The 19954-nt window shown below is 43.6% G+C and overlaps 1 protein-coding gene across 2 annotated transcripts in view; it reads left to right on the top strand.

Annotated features, from left to right (window-relative positions):
- GUCA1C (guanylate cyclase activator 1C) overlaps positions 1-19954 on the top strand; it is a gene marked incomplete at its 5' end in the record, with an annotated part of 48225 nt that overhangs the window by 22889 nt on the left and 5382 nt on the right. For both annotated transcript variants that reach the window (XM_082219785.1, XM_082219786.1), the window contains one exon: positions 18939-19088. In XM_082219785.1, the coding sequence (XP_082075911.1) occupies positions 18939-19088 (150 nt within the window). The remainder of the gene's footprint in view (positions 1-18938; positions 19089-19954) is intronic.

Genomic DNA, 19954 nt, shown 5'->3' with positions numbered 1-19954 from the left:
TACATGGTCCACACTCAATCCAGATCTGCTGCATATTTTTTGCCCCTGAAAAGTGCATCTTGAAAAACTGGTTTCACTCTGAAAATAAAAGCTCATTGCAGATTGAGTCTGCATTACCCTGCAGTGTGTCCATTTGAAAACAGATGTAGCTGTATACCAAGATCACAGACACCACTTCCTTCTTCATTAGCATACATACATACATAATTTTATTTGTATGGCACCTTTAAAGTAAAACCATGCTCAAGGCTGCTTACAACATGAAAAAAGATACATAATTACAAACATAACAAAATTAGTCATAAACAACCAATAGAACATCAAACCAAATTAAATAATTTCCACATAGAGCATAAGATTTAAAATAAAGATACAAAAATTTAATATCAATTTTAAAAAGAACCCTCCAGAAAACCCCTAAACAATACTTCAACACAAGATTCTGCTCAGCAGCCTCATCTTTTGTAGCTGGAGTCAATCACGGCCCCACCCTCCCAGGGCAGGTGGGGAATGACCCTCAAGGCAGGTAGCAGGTCTTCTAGAACTCACAAACAAGATGGGGCACATGCAGGAAGGAAAATGTGTGAATAACCTAGTCAAGGGGAGGGTTTTCAAATGCATATCAAGTAATCACACCCCTCCTTGTGGGTGATAGGATATAGAGTCAATCTAGATTGAAAGCAACATGTTGAGGATGAGCATGAATGATTCCAGGTTTAGAGAAAAACCTACATTTTTGTGCAGACAAAATGTAATCCGAACTTAACAATACTGCCTTAGTTTATACGATAGTTGTAAAGACTCTTGAGATAATGTTTGAGCACTTTGGAAAACTGAGATGGAGTGGAAGTGGGGCAGGTATGAGTGACAGCTTGAACCAGCATTTGATTCACTGCTGTGCTCATGTGTCAGTTCAATTGTAAAGTTGGGAAGAACCCGCTGAGAGTGCTCTTTATTGAACATCTGTGTTCATCCTTGGCTTCTCTTGTCAATCTGTGCAAACTCCCAGACAAGCTCATCCATAAAATGTGGCGTACCCTAGCTCTCTCTTTGTTTATCTTAAGTTGTTCCTGGTTTTCCATCAACCACTTAGGGAGCCAAACTAGCTGTGCTGTTTTGCATCCTTAATGTGCTGGTGTTCTAAAATGCAGATATCACCAGCTGGGTGCATGCCATGATCCTAGCAGTTACTAGAAAAACCGAGCTGGAAGCCACAATGCTACCAGCTAAGGAACCAAACTAGGTTCCTGCCTCTGAGGTCGATGATTGGAGAGCCTCTGAACACAAGGGTGGCAGACAGAAGCCCATTGGGTCAGACGCCACAGCACCAGTGTCCATAAACCTGAGCCAATACCCTCACGTCTGTCTTCCCCCAAGCCTGAGAAGCCAAATGCCTCCCACAGTCTCTCATCAGTCCCTCATCAGACAGGAGACAATGCAGCAAAGGAGCGGAGCCTTTCTTCAGGCCACAGGATTGACCCCTCAAAAGACTCTGCTTCTCCATAAGGGGGCAGATTCTGGAAGGAATGGACTGAGATACGGAGATACAGAAGGGCTCTGTTAGTTTGCAACCCATATCAGAGCAAGTTGTCCACTAGGAGCTCTCCATAGTGCTGAAATGACTGGCCTGCTTTGCAGCTCTACCTCATGGGTCCCTACACAGGACCAGGACTGGACTAATTAATGGGATCACAGCAGGCATGGAGAGAGAATCTGTTCAGGAAAAATGTTGCCTGCTTTTCTGAAGCTAATATTGGCTTGGAATTTCCCCCCAAATCAAATACCAGCTTCAGGAAAAATATTTTCCTTAGGGCCACATGGGAGGAAAAAGTTAAATCCCCCTCCATGTCTGCCACAATCACAATAACTACCAACCTCCAGATGATACTATTTGCTTTTAAACAATTTTTGCACATTTATTGCAAAGACACGTTTAACTTCACATCTACTTTGGCTCTCAGTGTGAGAGAAACATAGGTTTCTATATGTTTCTTGAAATTGACTACCAATGTCCTTGCTAATTATACAAATGACGTACAGTGCTCCTCAGCAATTTCCTCATTTGTTTACCTTATGGGTCGGCATGTTCTGTTTATTTACATGCATGTCTGATTTTATGTTACTTTCCAATTTCCCCTGAAATAAGCCTCTTTCTCTTGAATAGGAACTTTGCATGCAGGTACTTAGATTCAGTAGCATTGCTTCGAAACGGGCAGAAGGCAGGCAAACAAGGCCTGATGCTGGTCACATGACAGCAATGGGGCCAGCTCAGGATCCATGGGCTCCCAGGCCACCTCAGCCTTTTCCTGTCCCTAGTAAATCCCTTCAGAGCTTTTTGTAGGCTACTGCCCAAAGTGTCCCAGCGGTGATACTCCTGCCTGCACACCCATTAGGTGGGCACAATAGGGAGCTCCACACCAGTGGAGAGATGTTGGCATCATTTTGTGGGCGGAGACTAGCAAAGACTGGTGGGCTGGGCAAAGGGACACCTCAACTCAATCCAAACTTCCTGCAGCCCAGAGCAAAGGGGCTTTGCATTGCAGCCAGAGTGTTCAGAACATTTCCTATAGGTTACATATCTCAGTAATCTTTACAACAGTTCCAATGAGAAGTGAATGAGGTGATGAATATGCTATCTCTCCCAGAACCATCCGAACCTCCATGAGGACTCCCGTGCAATGCAGAAACATAATTTTGCAATAATTTAAATTGTGTGGGAAGCCTCCACAAATGCAGGAAGCTCACTGCTTCAGAAGTCACCCTTCAGCCCATGGAAAGTGATGGAATTGCAATTTCAGGGCAGAACTAGCATGTTTATCACCACATCTCCCCATTACCTAGGGTTGCCATATTTCAAAAAGTAAAAACCAGGACACCCCGGCACCCACCAGCAAAATGTGGAATTTACTGTTTAGAAGAACACTGTCTATTATCTTTCCCACATCACAGACGGAGGGCTGAAGATGAGAGAATAGAAGCATGTCGAAAGTAAGCTAGGAAGTTCATGACTATAGTGAAACTTGACCAGGAGACTTCCTTTTTAAAAAATCTCCAACACATTTTGCCACCTATAACTAAGAATACAATCATATCTCCACCTACCGTGGAGTAAGCTGCTTTGAACTCAATGGGACTTATTTCTGAGTAGACATGTACTGGATAGCACTGCAAGGTACATAATTATCGGTTGCAGTTTAATACCCTTTCCTAGAAGGAACCAGTTTCAGATCACTGCATAGATGAAAAAGAAACCGAAATACACAATAAACATTAATTTAGAAACTATTATGTAGCACACACAGAAACCAGAAAGCCATCTTAACGGAACACTTTTGGGTAACAATGCTTTCTCTATTTATTTCAATTAACTTTCTGTTGTTTTGCTGTGATTGCTTGAAGTCACTCTGGGGCAATTTCTGCTTAAATTACCTGCTGATTCCAATTAGAGGTGTTTAGCATGCTATTAAATGCCATGTACAGCTCATAAGCTGAACTGCCTACCACAAATAACAAGAGCAATAACAATTTTCTATGCTATCTTTTCCTCAAATGGCTAACTTCACATGTACCGACATTTGGGGGCTATAAGGAAAGTTAAGTTGAAATTGATACTGGTGAAATTACAAACTTGCAGCTCCAGTATTTGCGTAGTGTTTTTACTCTTATTAACAGTTATTAGACCAAGCACACATTCAACAAAGGGTTTTCCCTGTTTATAACATTCAGAAGTAATCGTTCTGAACCATGTGCAGGATGTATTAATACATTCAACACATTGCAATTGGCGGAGGAAGAGGAGTGCTGGGGGATCGCACCACCCCTGGCAGCGCCATCCTGGTGGGGTGCCATCATGGCTGTCCCTCCCTCTGCGAGCTGGGCGCCATGCTCCCAGGACACGCTCCAGCCCTGCTCTCCACCCCCCAAGTGCTGGAGCATGAAGCTGCGCTATTGCACATTGCACCCATTGCTAGTTCTTCTATTTCACCCATGATGACTGGGGCTGATAGTTGTATTCCAAAACACCTGAAGGGCATCAGGTTAACAAAGGCCAGGAACGCTAAGGTTCGTTTTTCACATACAGAGCTTGACAGTCCAACATGAAAGGTTTATTCCATTGTTTTCCATTTCTGCCAGATTTCATCCATATGGTAATTGCCCTGAAACCCTCTTTTCTTTCTAGGCTATGGTTAAATTTCAGTTCCAAGGACCCCTCCAAACTAATGGTGTTGTTTTTTGTTGTTGTTTTTTTGCAAGTCTAATCCGCAACATGGATACAAGCATTAATGGTGGAATTATACAGGACCATCCACATATCATTGCATTTTCATAGTCCTGCAATGCTTCCACAGTGTCACCATATTATTACTGACTGGAGAGGCACTTTGGCAATACAGTGCGACAAAAGCAGGGTGGGGGAGAGACAACCGGAACATTTGTGGTTATAAAAAGTTACAGGATTTCAGCTGGAGGTTACAGGGCCTGCACTAATTGGAAATGAAGCAGAATGTCCTCTCTGAAACTCTGAAAAGTGGTAGAATTTTTTTTAAAATAAGATAATGTAGAAATTATCGTATTTCATCCCTTGCCATACTTCTCCTTTTGGCAAACTTCTATTCCTATCACTTTACGTCCAGGGTCAAGGACCTAGGGAATTTCCACCTCTCCTTAGTTGTACAGGTATATGATTCCTGCTGGAAAATGGATGACAACTATATTGGCTGTTTCCTTCTCCCTCTTCTTGTGTTTAACTGCATACATGCCCAGGGACAGAGAGCTACTGGTGCTCCGTTGTCGCGGTAGAGAAAGAGAAAAGAATATGAGCCACGGGGAAAATAACTATTCTTGCTTTTTGAGGCTTATGCAAAAGGAAATACAATCCCTAGGGGGTACTCCAATATACAACTATGTTTACGTGTTGTTTTTCCTTTTTATTGATTTAAATACTGTATCTCTGCATTTATTAGAAAACTTTCTGCAGTCTGCACACAGAAGCCACTTGGTGTTTCTGTTTCTGATTAGTTGGTTATAGTTTAGATTTTGTGATGTTTCTTTTCTCCTTTGTTGAATTTTTGATTGGCTAGATTTGTTATGTAACTTCAGAAAATAACAAAAAGTAATAATAATAATAAATAATAATAATAATAATAATGTAGTTCATGCAGTGGCGCAGCTGAGGCTGGAACTCAGAGCTAATGTCTGTGACCCTACAGCCCCTATCCTCTGAAAAAAAAATGACCACCAGATGCTAGTGACAGATCAAAGAAGTCCAGCATCCGCACTTGGGCCAGCATGGGCATGCCAACTGACTCTCGTCACCACAGCATCCTCTCTTTCTATTCTTAAAAAAATTACTATCCAGGACTGCTGGCTGGTTATGTAAATGGTGACAAGAGGCTTTGAAAACAATTATGTTTTCCTGCAACAACATAATGCTTCTTGACAAATAATGTGTTTAGTATCAGGGCAGCAGAAGCAAACACCATTTTATTTCTTTAGCCGTGATTGTGCTTGAACAGAATTTGAAATGTGAAGCTGAACATGCTCAGAGTTTTGTTTTGTTTTTAAAAATTAGGACTGGCAAGCTGCTTTTTTGGCTTTCACCTATCAGGACTGTAGAAACCGCTGTAAATCATGAAATGGCAGAGGAGAGACATGTTAATTGCCTACTTCACAACTGTGAATACACAGGGTGATCTAAAGGGCCCTTCCTCATGAGGGTCTAAAACTACCCAGCTGCACCATTGAGTTTATGTGCTTAAATCAACTTTTCCCCAACTTGGTGCTCTTGAGATGTGGCTGGTCCTGCTGGCTCTGGCTGATGGGAATCGTAGTCAAAAACATCAGGAGGGAACCAGGCTAGGAAGCATTATTTAAATAAAAGATGCGGTCTGAACCGAGTAGCAAGTGACAAGCTTCAAGGGGGAGAAGGCAAAATCTAACCTAGTGTTTTCTTTGCAAATTTGCTTTGGATCAAGAAGGGGAGACTTAGCATCAACCCTGAATGAATCAAACTGCTGCCCAACTCCACCCCTTGGAGAACTTTTGTAGGCGTTCCCATGCCTCTCTGTAGGTGCAGTCCACATGTCTGCAATCAGCCCTCCAGGTGTTAACACAAGTCTTCTAGATGAAAATATTTATCGCAGTTGACCTCTGTATGGGATCTGAATTGATTTGAACTACTGCAATACGCTCTATGTGGGGCTACCTTTGAAGGTGACCCGGAAACTACAACTAATCGAGAATGCAGCAGCAACACTGGTGACTGGGAACGGCCGCCGAGACCATATAACACCGGTCTTGAAAGACCTACACTGGCTCCCAGTATGTTTCCAAGCACAATTCAAAGTATTGGTGCTGACCTTTGAAGCCCTAAACGGCCTCAGCCCAGTATACCTGAAGGAGGGCTCTCCCACCCCCATCGTTCTGCCCAGACACTGAGGTCCAGTGCTGAGGGCCTTCTGGTGATTCCCTCATTGTGAGAAGCAAAGCTACAGGGAACCAGGCAGAGGGTCTTCTCAGTAGTAGTGCCCACCCTGTGGAACGCCCTCCCATCAGGTGTCAAAGAGATAAACAACTACCTGACATTTAGAAGACATCTGAAGGCAGCCCTGTTCAGGGAAGTTTTTAATGTGTGACATTTTAATGTATTTTTAATCTTTGTTGGAAGCCGCCCAGAGTGGCTGAGGAAACCCAGCCAGATGGGAGGGGTACAAATAATAAATTACTATGATGATGATGATGATGATGATGATGATGATGATGATGTACGTGCTGTTGGTTTTAAATGGTATATATGGGCAATCAAATCATGCAGATCGTACTCAGAAGCACAGTTTGTCTGAGATTGCAATCTTACACACCCCTACCTCGAAGTAAGTTCCACTGAAATGCATAAACCATGATGTTAGTGACACAGGGGCTGTTCACGTTGTGCTATCCATATATAGTGTCAATAAGGAAGAAGAGCAAGAAGAAAAATTGTTGTTGCTTTTTTCTAAAATCCACCTAAAATCTAAAATTACCAAATCTAGGGGGACCTGGAGAGGGCTCAATAAAATGTATGAGGGCCAAATATGTTGGCCACCCCTGTGCTACAGCTGTGGCTAGTGGGAGTAGTAGTCCCAAGCAGCAGGAGGGCACCAGGTGGATGAAGGCTACTGAACACAACATGCTTCCTTCACCCAGATACCACCACTGATCCTTTCCTACCTCCTCCCAGTCACATTCTGATCTGTCTTCTCCTTTGCACCCATTCTGATACTCTTCTTCTTTTCTTCTCACTCCAACATGATGATAATAAACTGGAGATCTGCACAGGCACAGGTCTACAGTGGGTCTGTGAGCTTTTTATAGCAAACCACCATGCAGGCCTTCAATCTGTGCACAGGTGACTACATAGAAGAGGTTTGGGATCGTGCCTGCTGCCTGCTGCCTGCTGCCGCCACCCCAATCTTCACCACTTTTCAAGGTCTTGCCTGCACTGGTGCCTTTACATACATACCCAAACCTCTAAATTCAGCGTGCTCTATTTGTAGCTTCCATTTTTGCAAGATACAGGTGATGTTTTCAAACCCTACATATGGATGCTCATCTCCTTGTATCTTTGGGTCTTGAAACTATAGCTACATAAAGGTAAAGGTAAAGGTACCCCTGCCCGAACGGGCCAGTCTTGACAGACTCTGGGGTTTGTGCGCCCATCTCACATCTATTGGCCGGGGGCCAGCGCTGTCCGAAGACACTTCCGGGTCACGTGGCCAGCGTGACAACGCTGCTCTGGCGAGCCAGAGCCGCACACGGAACGCCGTTTACCTTCCCGCTGGTAAGCGGTACCTATTTATCTACTTGCCCCCGGGGGTGCTTTCGAACTGCTAGGTGGGCAGGCGCTGGGACCGAGCAGCGGGAGCGCACCCCGCCGCAGGGATTCGAACCGCCGACCTCTCGATTGGCAAGCCCTAGGCGCTGAGGCTTTAGCCCACAGCGCCACCCGCGTCATACATAGTCACCATATATTTAAAGACATTTCGCCCCCAAAAAGAATCATGGAAACAGCAACAGTTGCTCTGGGAGTGGTGAGCTACGGATCCCAGGATTCTTTGGGGAGAAATAAGATGCTTTAATTGTATGCTTTGTGCATAGCCTATGTCTCTATGGATCCATAGGCTATTGAAGACAGAGAGACAGATTGAAGACAGAGGACTTATACGTTCTGTGGATTGGATTTATTCTTCATTTCCACACAATTTATTGGGTGGAATAATGGTGAACCTGCTGAAAGTTGGCAAGATACACATAGTACTGAAGATGAGAACAATTGCTCATCTAGTTCTAATTCAGTCTGTCCCATCTCTTTACACCAGTGTCCTAACTAAGGCCCTGTTAGAGGAAATGATTCCATTCATAGTCAATTTGCCTCCTAAACAGGTGACGACATATGGGCACTTGATCTTCCCTATGTCCAATTTATCATCCATCATTTACCGTCTGTGCTAACATTTCAAACTACCATTTCTCCAGCATATCTGAAGCTACCACAGACACTGCTAAAAGACATTTCACTACCTGTCCAATGCAGGTTGCTCTCTGCTAACATAGTGAGGTCAAGGAGTACCTCACCTCTGTCTGATGTATTTATTTATTTAAGGCCCTTCTTCTAAGCCACCTTTCCAAATCTAAATATCTTCCCAAAACAGAATTCAAATCATCATTAAAAAAAGCTGTGCAAAACAAAACATTGAGGTTCACAATTAAAGTAAGAGCAGTAAAACCATTTCATTTCACGCCTGCTATTGCATCATAACCCCACTTCACAACTACTGAAGGTCTACAGAAAAGCATGTTCCAGGCAAACTGAGGTTCTTGCAACCCAGCTCTGATGAGACGCCTCAGCTGGCCAGACTATGCCTTTAGTCTGGCTCTTTGTGAGCCAGGCCAGCATTTCTGGAGCTCATTTTCCAGCAGTATTAGGAATCATAGAATCATAGAATCATAGAGTTGGAAGAGACCACAAGGGCCATCGAGTCCAACCCCCTGCCAAGCAGGAAACACCACCAGAGCACTCCTGACAGATGGTTGTCAAGCCTCTGCTTAAAGACCTCCAAAGTAGGAGACTCCGCCACACTCCTTGGCAGCAAATTCCACTGGCGAACAGCTCTTACTGTCAGGAAGTTCTTCCGAATGTTTAGGTGGAATCTTCTTTCTTGTAGTTTGGATCCATTGCTCCGTGTCCGCTTCTCTGGAGCAGCAGAAAACAACCTTTCTCCCTCCTCTATGTGACATCCTTTTATATATTTGAACATGGCTATCATATCACCCCTTAACCTCCTCTTCTCCAGGCTAAACATGCCCAGAAGGCTTTTCATCCAGGTATATCTTTGTGTGTATAGTGGAAACAGAGAGACCAGTTAAATTTCACATAGGTTCAATTTCCCTTTTGTTCACATCTTTTGGTATATGATATGTTTGTTGGGGGCTCTTGATAATACTCAAGTGTACAATCTTCAGCACATTTAAATGCTATCAGAAACATTGGCATTAAATGGCACATCTGTCACAGCACATTTGTCCAGCATTGTTTGCAATTAAAAATAACAATAACAATACGGTTTTGTAATTTGGCAACAAAGCTAGATGGCCAGAGTCTTGCCATATCTAGGAATTGCAATCCTGTGGAATTTTTACATTCATTCCGATAATCTCGCTTTTCAAATAAATTTGGTAATGAAAGGTGGGATTACTTTTTCTAAGCTGTCGGAATCCAGCCCTTGGCCAGACCTGATATTAACCTCTTCCCACTATCTTGCTGATGCTTCTTAAGAAGTGTTTTAAAAGGCAGAGGGGTTGGCTTAGTGGTCTAAGCTTTTGGTTAGAAATGCCCAGACTGTCTGGAAGACTGACAGGTTTATAAGCTTCATGAAGCTGTGACTTAGCTTTTAATCCTTTCACTGTAGATAAATGATATACTCTGTGATAATGGAGATCATTTAAAAAACAGTAGCTGGGGGTTTTTTAACCAAGGTAACTGGGATGGCCAGAATTCTACTACAATACGCAGTCTATTTAATGATTATTTATTCTAGGGCTGCACTTAATATACGCAGAAGCTCTGGAGCCAAGTGAGGATTCCTAGGTAAGATCCTCCCCTACCTGGCCTGGTCTCCTTGGCAACGCTTCCCCCAGGTGGGATTGGACAACTGACTGAGGTAGGCGGAGACCTCCAGGTATCACACCTGAGGGAAGGCAAAGCCAAGCCTATGCTGTTGAGGCCACTCCAGATCTAGGTGCTGCACGCGTCCACGCAAAGGGCACCCCCCGTTTTAAGCGGGGAGCGGTCATTAATGATTATTTATTCTAGGGCTGCACTTAATATACGCTGGTTCCAATGTTAGCACATTTTGAGACTTGTTTTAACTGATATTAATCTATATTTTTATATCGTTCTCATCCACCCTGGGATCTTATGGTGGAGCGTGGGCAATAATAATAATAATTTTTTAATTATTACTATTATATGTAGCTGATCAGCGTAGTAAACTGGCTGAACATTTGCACTGTTTCGCTGCTCTTTCACACCTTTTTTGTTCCCTGGATGCTGCCTATTTGCAGTGCTCGTTTGAACATTCTCCTTTCCTCCCAGAACCCTCAGCATCATTTGCCCACCCTGCAATTTAATCTTGACTGTGGATTTGGTTTTATGAGCACCTGTAACTTCATCACATGTGGTGTCATGACATCAATAACAGCATGTGAGATCACAAGAGCCAAGACCAGAGTCCTGATGAGTCAGAGGACCATGAAACCAAAGGAAGAAAGAGGAAATGGTACCAAGAAGAACAGGATTTGAGGGCAGTGCTAAGCCATCACTTGCCCATGTGGGCATATGGGATGAAATAAGTGCTGTATCTAAAACAGGCATGGAGACTCTTTGGCCCTCCAGATGTTGCTGACCTGTCATGGACTGGCCAGATGCAGAGGAGTGGTGGGAGGCACCAGCTGGGGAACCCCCAAAGGAACCTCCAGGGGAAGAAGGCTCAGAGCCAAGGGATTGGTGGGAAGATGATGAGTGGTCAGAGGGCGAAGACTGGGAGGAGGATGTATCGGCAGCAAAAGAGACAACAAGGCTTAGTGAGCAGGAATAAGCTGGGGCAGAGAGCAATCCTGATTCGGAGGCTGGAGAGGAAGTGGGGCAGGAGACAGAGTTGAGACAAGTTGCTGAAGAATCCAAGGAGTCTCCCCTTCCTGGTGCGATCAGCTCCCCTCCCCTCCTGGTCTACCAGAACCTGAAGAGGTATGAAGAGAGCAGAGCAAAGAGAGACAAGACAAAGGAGCCTCAGGTTGCTGGGGGAGGACCTGGGAGAAGGAATCTTAGAGAGTGGTGGGAAGGCAGAGACCTTCAGTCCTCACAACTGCCTCACTGGAGCAAGACCTACTGGGAACAGTTGCTGCACTAGGCCTGCACTGTTTTGGGTTCTTTGAATAAAGAGTTAACTTCACAGACACCGAGTGTTTTGTTGCTGACCTGCTCCGGACTGCAGCTCCAGACAACTACAACTTCCATCATCCCTAGTCATTGGGCCAAGCTTTCTGGGAGTTGTAGTTCAGCAGTTGGAGAGTCAAAGGTTCCCCACACCCAATCTCATCTCAAGATTCTTAAGCTCTGACCAAGCAATTCTCCCTTTACAGGTGGGTACAGACTTTTGTCTTATAAAACCTGAAGGCAAGAGATCCTGTTCTGGTCCTTCCTGCCCCATCCCCCCCGCCCCCCGCAGTGCTAAGAGCAGCTGTAAGTGGGTTGTTTACATTAGGACCATGGGCATAGCTGTCAACCTTTCCCTTTTCTTGCAAGGAATCCTATTCGGAATAAGGGAATTTCCCTTAAAAAAAGGGAAATATTGACAGCTATGACCATGGGAAGAACCCCTTTCCCCACAAAAATCACACCCCAGTCTTCTAAGCAGTCTCACTGGGATCGCCTGTGCTATGTATCAGTTTCGTTTAGGCTATCAGAAGGGAAAGAACTGCAGTTTGGACAGGGGATTATCAACGCTACTCTAAATATAAAAGGATAACGGCCTTGTTAAGCTTCCAGTGCTTGTTATCTAACCCTTGCATAATGTTCTAATCTTACATGTCCCATTTTGTTTTTTTATGGCCACAACTGTCTCTTTAGGCTGTGAACAAGGACGGTGGGCTTTGAAGGACCGTGGCTGTAAGTAGTGGGGTTGTTCCTCCCCAATTTTACAGCCATTTTACAGGGGCTTCGTTCTACAAAAATCCCACTGACGGTCACAGAACGTGCACCCGAATGTGGCAGGAAAAGCCTTAGCTCATTCTGGGATTGTCCTTTAGTCACACATTCTACGATATATTGCACCCAATCGCAAGACCGTACATATCCCATGATGCTGCAGTCCTACTGGCTCAAGGTGCAAATATCTCGCCATCCTGGGAAGCTAGAAAAGGAAAGTTGATACCTTCTTCCTCTTGCATGAAGAATTCTCCAACATAGACGCCTCCTCTCTGCATATCTCCCAGCCCCCTGTATATGGATTGGATCATCCCACGAGTTTTTAGCCCTCAAGGGTGTAACAATAAGCTTGGAAGTCTATGGGCAATACTTGATGGAAGATCAGGATTCCATTCGGATGGCATGAAAGCCTTCTGAGCATATGGACATGTTGTTGCCACCTAGTGGTCAAAAGGCAGAATTTGGAGTTTCTGTCAGAATTCTGTAGTGACAGATTTGTTTGGCTTTGTACTGTGGGCTTAGCCACACTTCTCTCCTGCTGCTTCCCCCTACCTCCTGGGGAAAACCATTGCCATTTTCCCCTGATGTATGGAGTGGGTTTTCCCTTGGAAAGGAGCAGGACAAGGGGAAAACTGCTTGACCCCGTGCTTTTCAGGCATGCCACAAGCAGAAGTGTGGACAAGCCCTGGGCCCAAAAATTATCATGTCTTTCTCACTCCTCGCCATTCTCCATCAGGCTAGGGCTGATGGGAGCTGTAGTCTAAAAACATCTGGAAGGCGCCATTTTGGGGGAGGCTAGAACAGCCTCTTGCCTGAAGGTTCCTGGAAGGGAAGCCCCAGAAGAGGCCTATAAGCACAGAAGGGATTGTTATCTTCATGAAACCACAGCTGTAGAAATTCTCTGAACAAAGAACATTGAATCAGATTATGAAGATCTGGCACTCAGGAATGTGCTTCAGGCGCTGCACAGTTATCTGCACCCATTCTGCTCTTCCTCTTTTCGGTGTTTGCAATAACCATAGTTTGCCTCAAGCTCCCAACCATAGTTTCAAATCATGCTCCGAGATTGAGAAAATTTTTATAAGACTGAGCTGCTTGTTTGTTTGTTTGTTACATGAATAAGCTCCTCTTGGATAGGCATACATTGTACAGTGGTACCTCGGGTTACATACGCTTCAGGTTACATATGCTTCAGGTTACAGACTCCGCTAACCCAGAAATAGTGCTTCAGGTTAAGAACTTTGCTTCAGGGTAAGAACAGAAATCGGGCTCCGGTGGTGCAGCGGCAGCAGGATGCCCCATTAGCTAAACTGGTGCTTCAGGTTAAGAACAGTTTCAGGTTAAGAATGGACCTCTGGAACGAATTAAGTACTTAACCCGAGGTACCACTGTACTAGGAATTATTGTACTTCAAATGACACCATTTTCTTTTCCTAATGTTTCTGTGATTGTCTGCATCTTTTTTTTTCATTTTGGCACATCTGGGTGTTTATATAGGATGCTTTGATGCCATTGTACCATACGCCATTGGATGTCGTGTTACCATACAAGTCTAATATAGTTTGATAGTCTGTTTTCAAGGGTTGAGGTTTTTTCCTTTTTTGGTCACTTAGTGCATATGTATCTTCAACTTCGAAGGGTGTTCTGATGCATGCTTTCTGGCCCAGTGAGATCACCCTCCTCTCCTTAAATGTAATTATATAAAAGATAGATTTATATAGTGCACTTTTACAAATACTGAAAAATCACCAGTAATGTCCTTCATGAATTTGGCTGAACCTCCTATTTAGCCAGGTATGTTAATAGCCTTGTAAGTACCAAATACATTTTCTTTACAGATTACTGCACTGAAAATATGTAGTTATAATTTGAATATGCAGTTGTGAGATTCTGGAGAACTAATTTGTTTCAATGCCTTTGTCCAGAACCAGGTTTATCAGACTAATGAAAGAGGGCCAGGAAGGTTTGGAAGGCTGTATAAAATGGGTGACATCCAGCATAGCATAGGCAAGGATCCACTTGTGCAATGCAGTTTTGGCTTCATCTCCCCACCCCCCACCCCCAGCCCTCTCACACCCACAGAATTGCTAATGATGGTTGGGGGGCCTCAAATTTTGAGGTTGAGGGGTTGCTGCAGAGAGGAGAGCAGAAATTCCTTTGCACAAGTAGGTGGACAGCATTGGGAGTCACCCTATGTATCAATAAACTTGGTTGACATGCTACAGCTTAACGATCCTAGCAGAAAACTGCGAGTAATTATTTTCCAGGAAAGGCGCAAGAAATTGTTCAGCACTGTTTCCCATGTTTACCTATATCTATAGGGACAGACTTAATAGAACCTCAAAGATGTAGATAAACCCTCAGACAGACCTTTTCATTATAGTTAATTGAGCGGAACCATAGCGGAACCCAAGTTATTCATTTTTGTTTGTTTTTTTACACCAAGAGGTGGCTTCCTTTTTTACATATCAAGAAGTGCTATTTGTTTTTGTCCATACTTTGAATTGTCCAATCCTGCACTAGTGCTCAGTGACAAGTGAATTCCTTCCCCATCTAACCCCTGCCCTTTCCTGTTTTGGAATTTATTCATTTTCAGCAAATTTTTGTTTGTTTTTGTCATGATGCTTGGTAATGATGTAGTTGTTGCAAGCGCTGTGGTGCAACTCAGCTTGTATTGAAGACTGGTGGGCCTGAATGGGAAGAAGGCATATAGAGAAATGAACCTCCAGGCATCCTAGACTGTCCCTTTAACCTCTGCTAACCTTCCCCAGGGATGGGCTTTGGTAACACGGCAGGCTGAACGAGAGTAAAATTTGGTGTCCCTCCCTAAAATTTCTTATTTTCACAATAATTGCTTTTAGTACAGTTGCTTTTTATGGATTTCAGTAGATACACATATAAAAATAGGTTTTATAATAATAATAATTTTGGGCTCCCTCAGCTTGTCACCCTGTGGGGGTGGGGGGGGAACTGCCTGCACAGCCCTAAATCTGCTGCTGCCTTCTCTCAGGTGTTGGACTGATACTCTCAGGGTGGGCATCCACACTTCTTTTTTTCCTGTGGTTTCTAGGCACAGGTTAATGATTTCTAGGCATAGGTCCAAGTGGGGTTTTGTTTTTTGTCCTGATCCTTTCCTGGGAAAACCCAGTTTACCGCTGAACTGGAACAAACATCAATCAGGTTCTGAGCCTAAAGGGCTGTGACACAGAAAATTAAGCTAGCTTGTTTTCTCCTGCTCCAGGGGGTAGGACCCAAACCGATGAGTTCAAATTAAAAGGAAGGATATTCTGACTAAACATCAGGAAGTGGAATGTTAGACAGTGGAATTGATTCCTTTGGAAGGTAGTGAACTCTCCCCTTTCTAAGCAGAAGTTGAATGGCGATGAGGCATGGATGCTTTAGGTGAAATTCCTTTATTGCAGAGGGTTGGACTAGATTCTCACAGTCTCTTCCAACTCTACAATTCTATGATTTTATGTGGCACAAATGGAATGAAGGGTTTGCTGATCTCATTTCCTATTCCACCCTTCTTCATCACCCCCTTGGGTTGAGGAAATATCTTTGTGTGTGTCTCCTACCGAGAACAACAGGCATCCCCTTTAGATAGAACTAGGATCCTCTTTATCACACTTTTGTTTCCTTTAATAAATTCAGCTTTCTTATTTTCCAAACGGAGATTGCATCTATAAATAAAGTGTGCTCCTCCAGCAGAGATTCAGTGTTCAGTTCAGGCTTCTGCTGATGCATCCAAATTCCATCAGTAACAGCATCCTGTTTTGTTGTGTAACATCTTACTAGTTTGGGCGCCTGTTTTATGTCTCATTCTAGTGAAATTAGACATTTGTTCTGTCAACCCATAAAGGCGGCAGCGGGACACAGGTCTCATCCCTATGACTTTCCAGAGCTCCCCCAACACACGTGTTTTATTTTGGAAAGGGGTGTTAAGTGTGAAAATTATACAAAAAAGCAGGCCCTCTGTGCTATGAGGAACCTTGGTCAAATGGAGTTCCCAAAAGTGTAGAAACCAGAGACTGGGAGGCAAAGTTGGTTGGTGCATGAAAGTTGCAGTAAGCTGGTGGATGTGGAAATGAGAGAAAACTAAAGCAAAACTATATGGTATCTGTGCTGAATAGAAACATTCTTCCTTGTCATCTGAATCATTTAGTTCATTCAGCATAGCTTTTGAGCACAAAATCAGCTGCCATCAAACATTTTGAAAAGAAATGAATCTGTCTTTAATAAGGATGAATTTCATAGAATCATAGAGTTGATAAAGACCCCAAGGGTCTAAGCCCCTGCAATGCAGGAATCTCAGCTATATCAAAAAACTCCAAGACATGCCATGCCATCTAGACTGTGTCACCTATAATGGACCCTGTCCACTGTGTGGAAGGAGAATGTGTGGAAGGAAACAGCAATGCATAGGAACTGTGGTGATCAACAGGGCTGAATCAAGCGCCCCAGGTGGATGTACTGTCTAAGACAGAAGAAGAAGAAGAAGAAGAAGAAGAGTTTGGATTTGATATCCCGCCTTTCACTCCCCTTCAGGAGTCTGAAAGCGGCTAACATTCTCCTTTCCCTTCCTCCCCCACAACAAACACTCTGTGAGGTGAGTGGGGCTGAGAGACTTCAAAGAAGTGTGACTGGCCCAAGGTCACCCAGCAGCTGCATGTGGAGGAGCGGAGACACGAACCCGGTTTCCCAGATTACGTGACTCTTAACCACTACACCACACTGGCTCTGCAGGTGGTCATAACATAAAGGCAAGTGTAGAGTCCACAGCAAAGAACACTGTCACTGACACCAGAGGGCGGGAATAATCCATAGGAAACTAGTGTTGCTTTACTTATTGCTTATCTGTTTTCAGTGCTTATCACTTCTTTCCAACCATACACTGCAACAACGACACATGAGAGATCTGTAACTGTTTCTTGTTGTTTTATTGTACAGCAATTCACAAAATAAAAAAGAAGGCAGTTGCTCAGTGAATAGAAAAGGGAGCAATGTATTTTAAACTGATATACTGGAGCAGTGATTTAACCCAGAATTTCAAGAGTTTATATAGATCAGAAATAGGAAACCTGCCCCGCCTCTGTCCCCCAAATGTTGTTGGAACTTTGTCAGACCAATGGTAAGGGATGGTGGCTGAAAATGGTATCCCTGTGTCTGGCTCCACCCATTAGTAAAATCTCGTTCAGCATATCACAGGGTGGAAGTTGTAGTTCAACAACATCTGGAGACATAGTCTGATCTAGATGGTATAGCCTGCAGGCCCCATCTGCCTTTTATTCTTTGTGGAACATGCTGCTCAAAGACATGAGTGAGATACCCAGCCCACACAAAACAGATGTTTTGACATTTACTCACTTTCAGCCATCTTAAAAATGCTGTTTCTTTTTGCATGATGATGTAACTGTTTCAAGCATTGGGATGCGACTCAGCTGGTATTAAAGAAGGGTAGGGCGAGGAGATTCTCTGTCTGAAACTCTGGAGAGCCGTTAGGCAATCCTGAGCTAGATGTACCAATGGTCTGATTTGGTATAAGGCACCTTCCTGTGTTCCATTCATATTGCCCACTGTGCATTCAAAGAGTGTGTGTGTGTGTGTTAAAGCTATGTGGGGTAATCTTGCCCTCACTGCCAATGCATTCAACGACCATGCCCCCTTGCGTGTGCCCCTCTGTGTGTCTGGATTCTCTGGAAAGCATACACACACCGAACCATTATCCCCTCTCCATGTAGGAGATCTCTACGTGCACCAAACATAAAAGCATGTAGTTCCCTTTCTCATGTGCACCAAACACATGGATGGGGGCAAGGCTTGACATGAGGCCTTGTGATACACAGCCACACCCATTAAGATATGTGTGCTCCCAACCTCTGCATAACAAGGTGAGGAAACACTGGCTGGTGATGTCAGGACACAGGCTAAGGGACTTGACACAGGGCTGCCATTTTTGCAATAGACAGCTTTACTCCATGCAATGGCATTTCTGCGGTTCATCGTTGTTTTCTTTTTCAGACTCTATGGACACTCTGAGGCAGTAGTACACAGAGAGAAATCATCCTTTATCAAATAAAAAAAATCAATGCAAATAAATTGCCATCGTATAACTTTATTATTATTATTTTTTTAAAGTCACAAAATATTGCAGGCATGGGGAAATGCAGGAAATAGCATGGTTCAGCAACAATGCCATCAGCAACTACATTTGACATGACAATGACATGACAACTGTTTTTTCCTCAAAAATAAATGTTATTTCTTGGGGACAAAATACTGCATTGTGATTGTTTAGAAAATGAGGTATCCCTGCAGTAGAACTGCCAGCTATCGGACTCCCAACAACAAATGAGTAACAATAGTGGATTTCTTGTGTGAAAAACCAATTGCCTATGAAGTCTCCAAGAACAAAAGGTTGATCGTTTATACAAGAAATAATCACCGAAGAGGAAAAGAGTATCTTAATGTCACCACTTAGGACATGCCCTTATGTGTTAAAGCTTTTCTGTATTGCTTTTGTATGAACTGATATATTCACGTTTTTTTAATGCCCTAGGGTAAGATTTCAGTGTAAGATGCTTTCAGTTAAGCTTGTATTCTCTTTGTAGCAGACCGGCCCCTTATTAATATTATTGCCAGAATAAATTAAGGGCTATACATGCTACAAACTTATCTTTCTTTCCTTCTTTAGGATGGGTTTATCGACTTCTTGGAATTTATAGCTGCAATAAATCTGGTTATACGAGGAAAAATTGACCAAAAATTGAAATGGTATTTTAAACTCTATGACGCTGATGGGAATGGAACTATTGACAAAAGAGAACTCTTAAGCATATTCACGGTAAGGGAATGGTATATGTTAGCATATATTTGCCATGAAGCGTTTTATGGGAAATCAATTATTTAAACCTATTGATGTTTTGGCTGTAGTTCACTGCCTGTTTCAGTCATTATCTGGCTAGACGGTCACTCGCGGCTTCTCTTTTGTTCCAGAAATCAATGGGAAAGGGGAACATGGGCCTGCAATGAGATCTCCCTGTCCCCAATGTGGTGAAAGAGAGGGAATTACACGAGGCTGGTGCCAGCACCAGGCATCCTTGGGTAGCTGTCAGGGCCCACTGCTGAGACCCACACTAGGCGTCTCTGAACAAAGGTTCTGAACTGGCACTCTCAGCAGCTTCATGTGGTTGGATTTAGTTTCCCACAATGCCTCTTCCCTAGCATGGCTCTGATTCAGCCTTCCCCAACCTGGAGCCTACAACTCCCATCAGCCCCAGCCAGAACTGGGGCATTGTGAAAATGTCCTAAGAAAGAACATTAAGTTGAAAAAAGAGCTCCCTTCCACTTTTGAAATATACTCAAATATACTCTGACAGTGGATTTCATGCTCTTTATTCAGATCATAGTGGTGAGGAGGAATGGAAGTTCCCCCACAATATATGCTTTATATACATTATTTACACAATGGGCTGCAAGTGATTGGCTAATTCCGGGATTCTCCTGTAAGCCAATCAGGTTGTGGATTCACTTCCACGTGGAGCTGGATTGGGTGGTTCCTGCGGTCCAATCATACTGCTGCATTGTCCTAGGACCAATCAGACTGCTGCATTTTGGATCCTATTCAACTCAGTACATAAGAACTTTTCCCTTCCATAAATTCTGACAAGTAGATCAAGATTAGAGCGTAAAATGAGCCGCTGGATCAAG

The sequence above is a fragment of the Podarcis vaucheri genome, assembly GCF_965113315.1.
Source record: "Podarcis vaucheri genome assembly, chromosome: 4".
NCBI classification, from domain to species: Eukaryota; Metazoa; Chordata; class Lepidosauria; order Squamata; family Lacertidae; genus Podarcis; species Podarcis vaucheri.
Note: the sequence above shows the minus strand (reverse complement) of the source record. Positions and strands in the feature narration are given on the sequence as shown.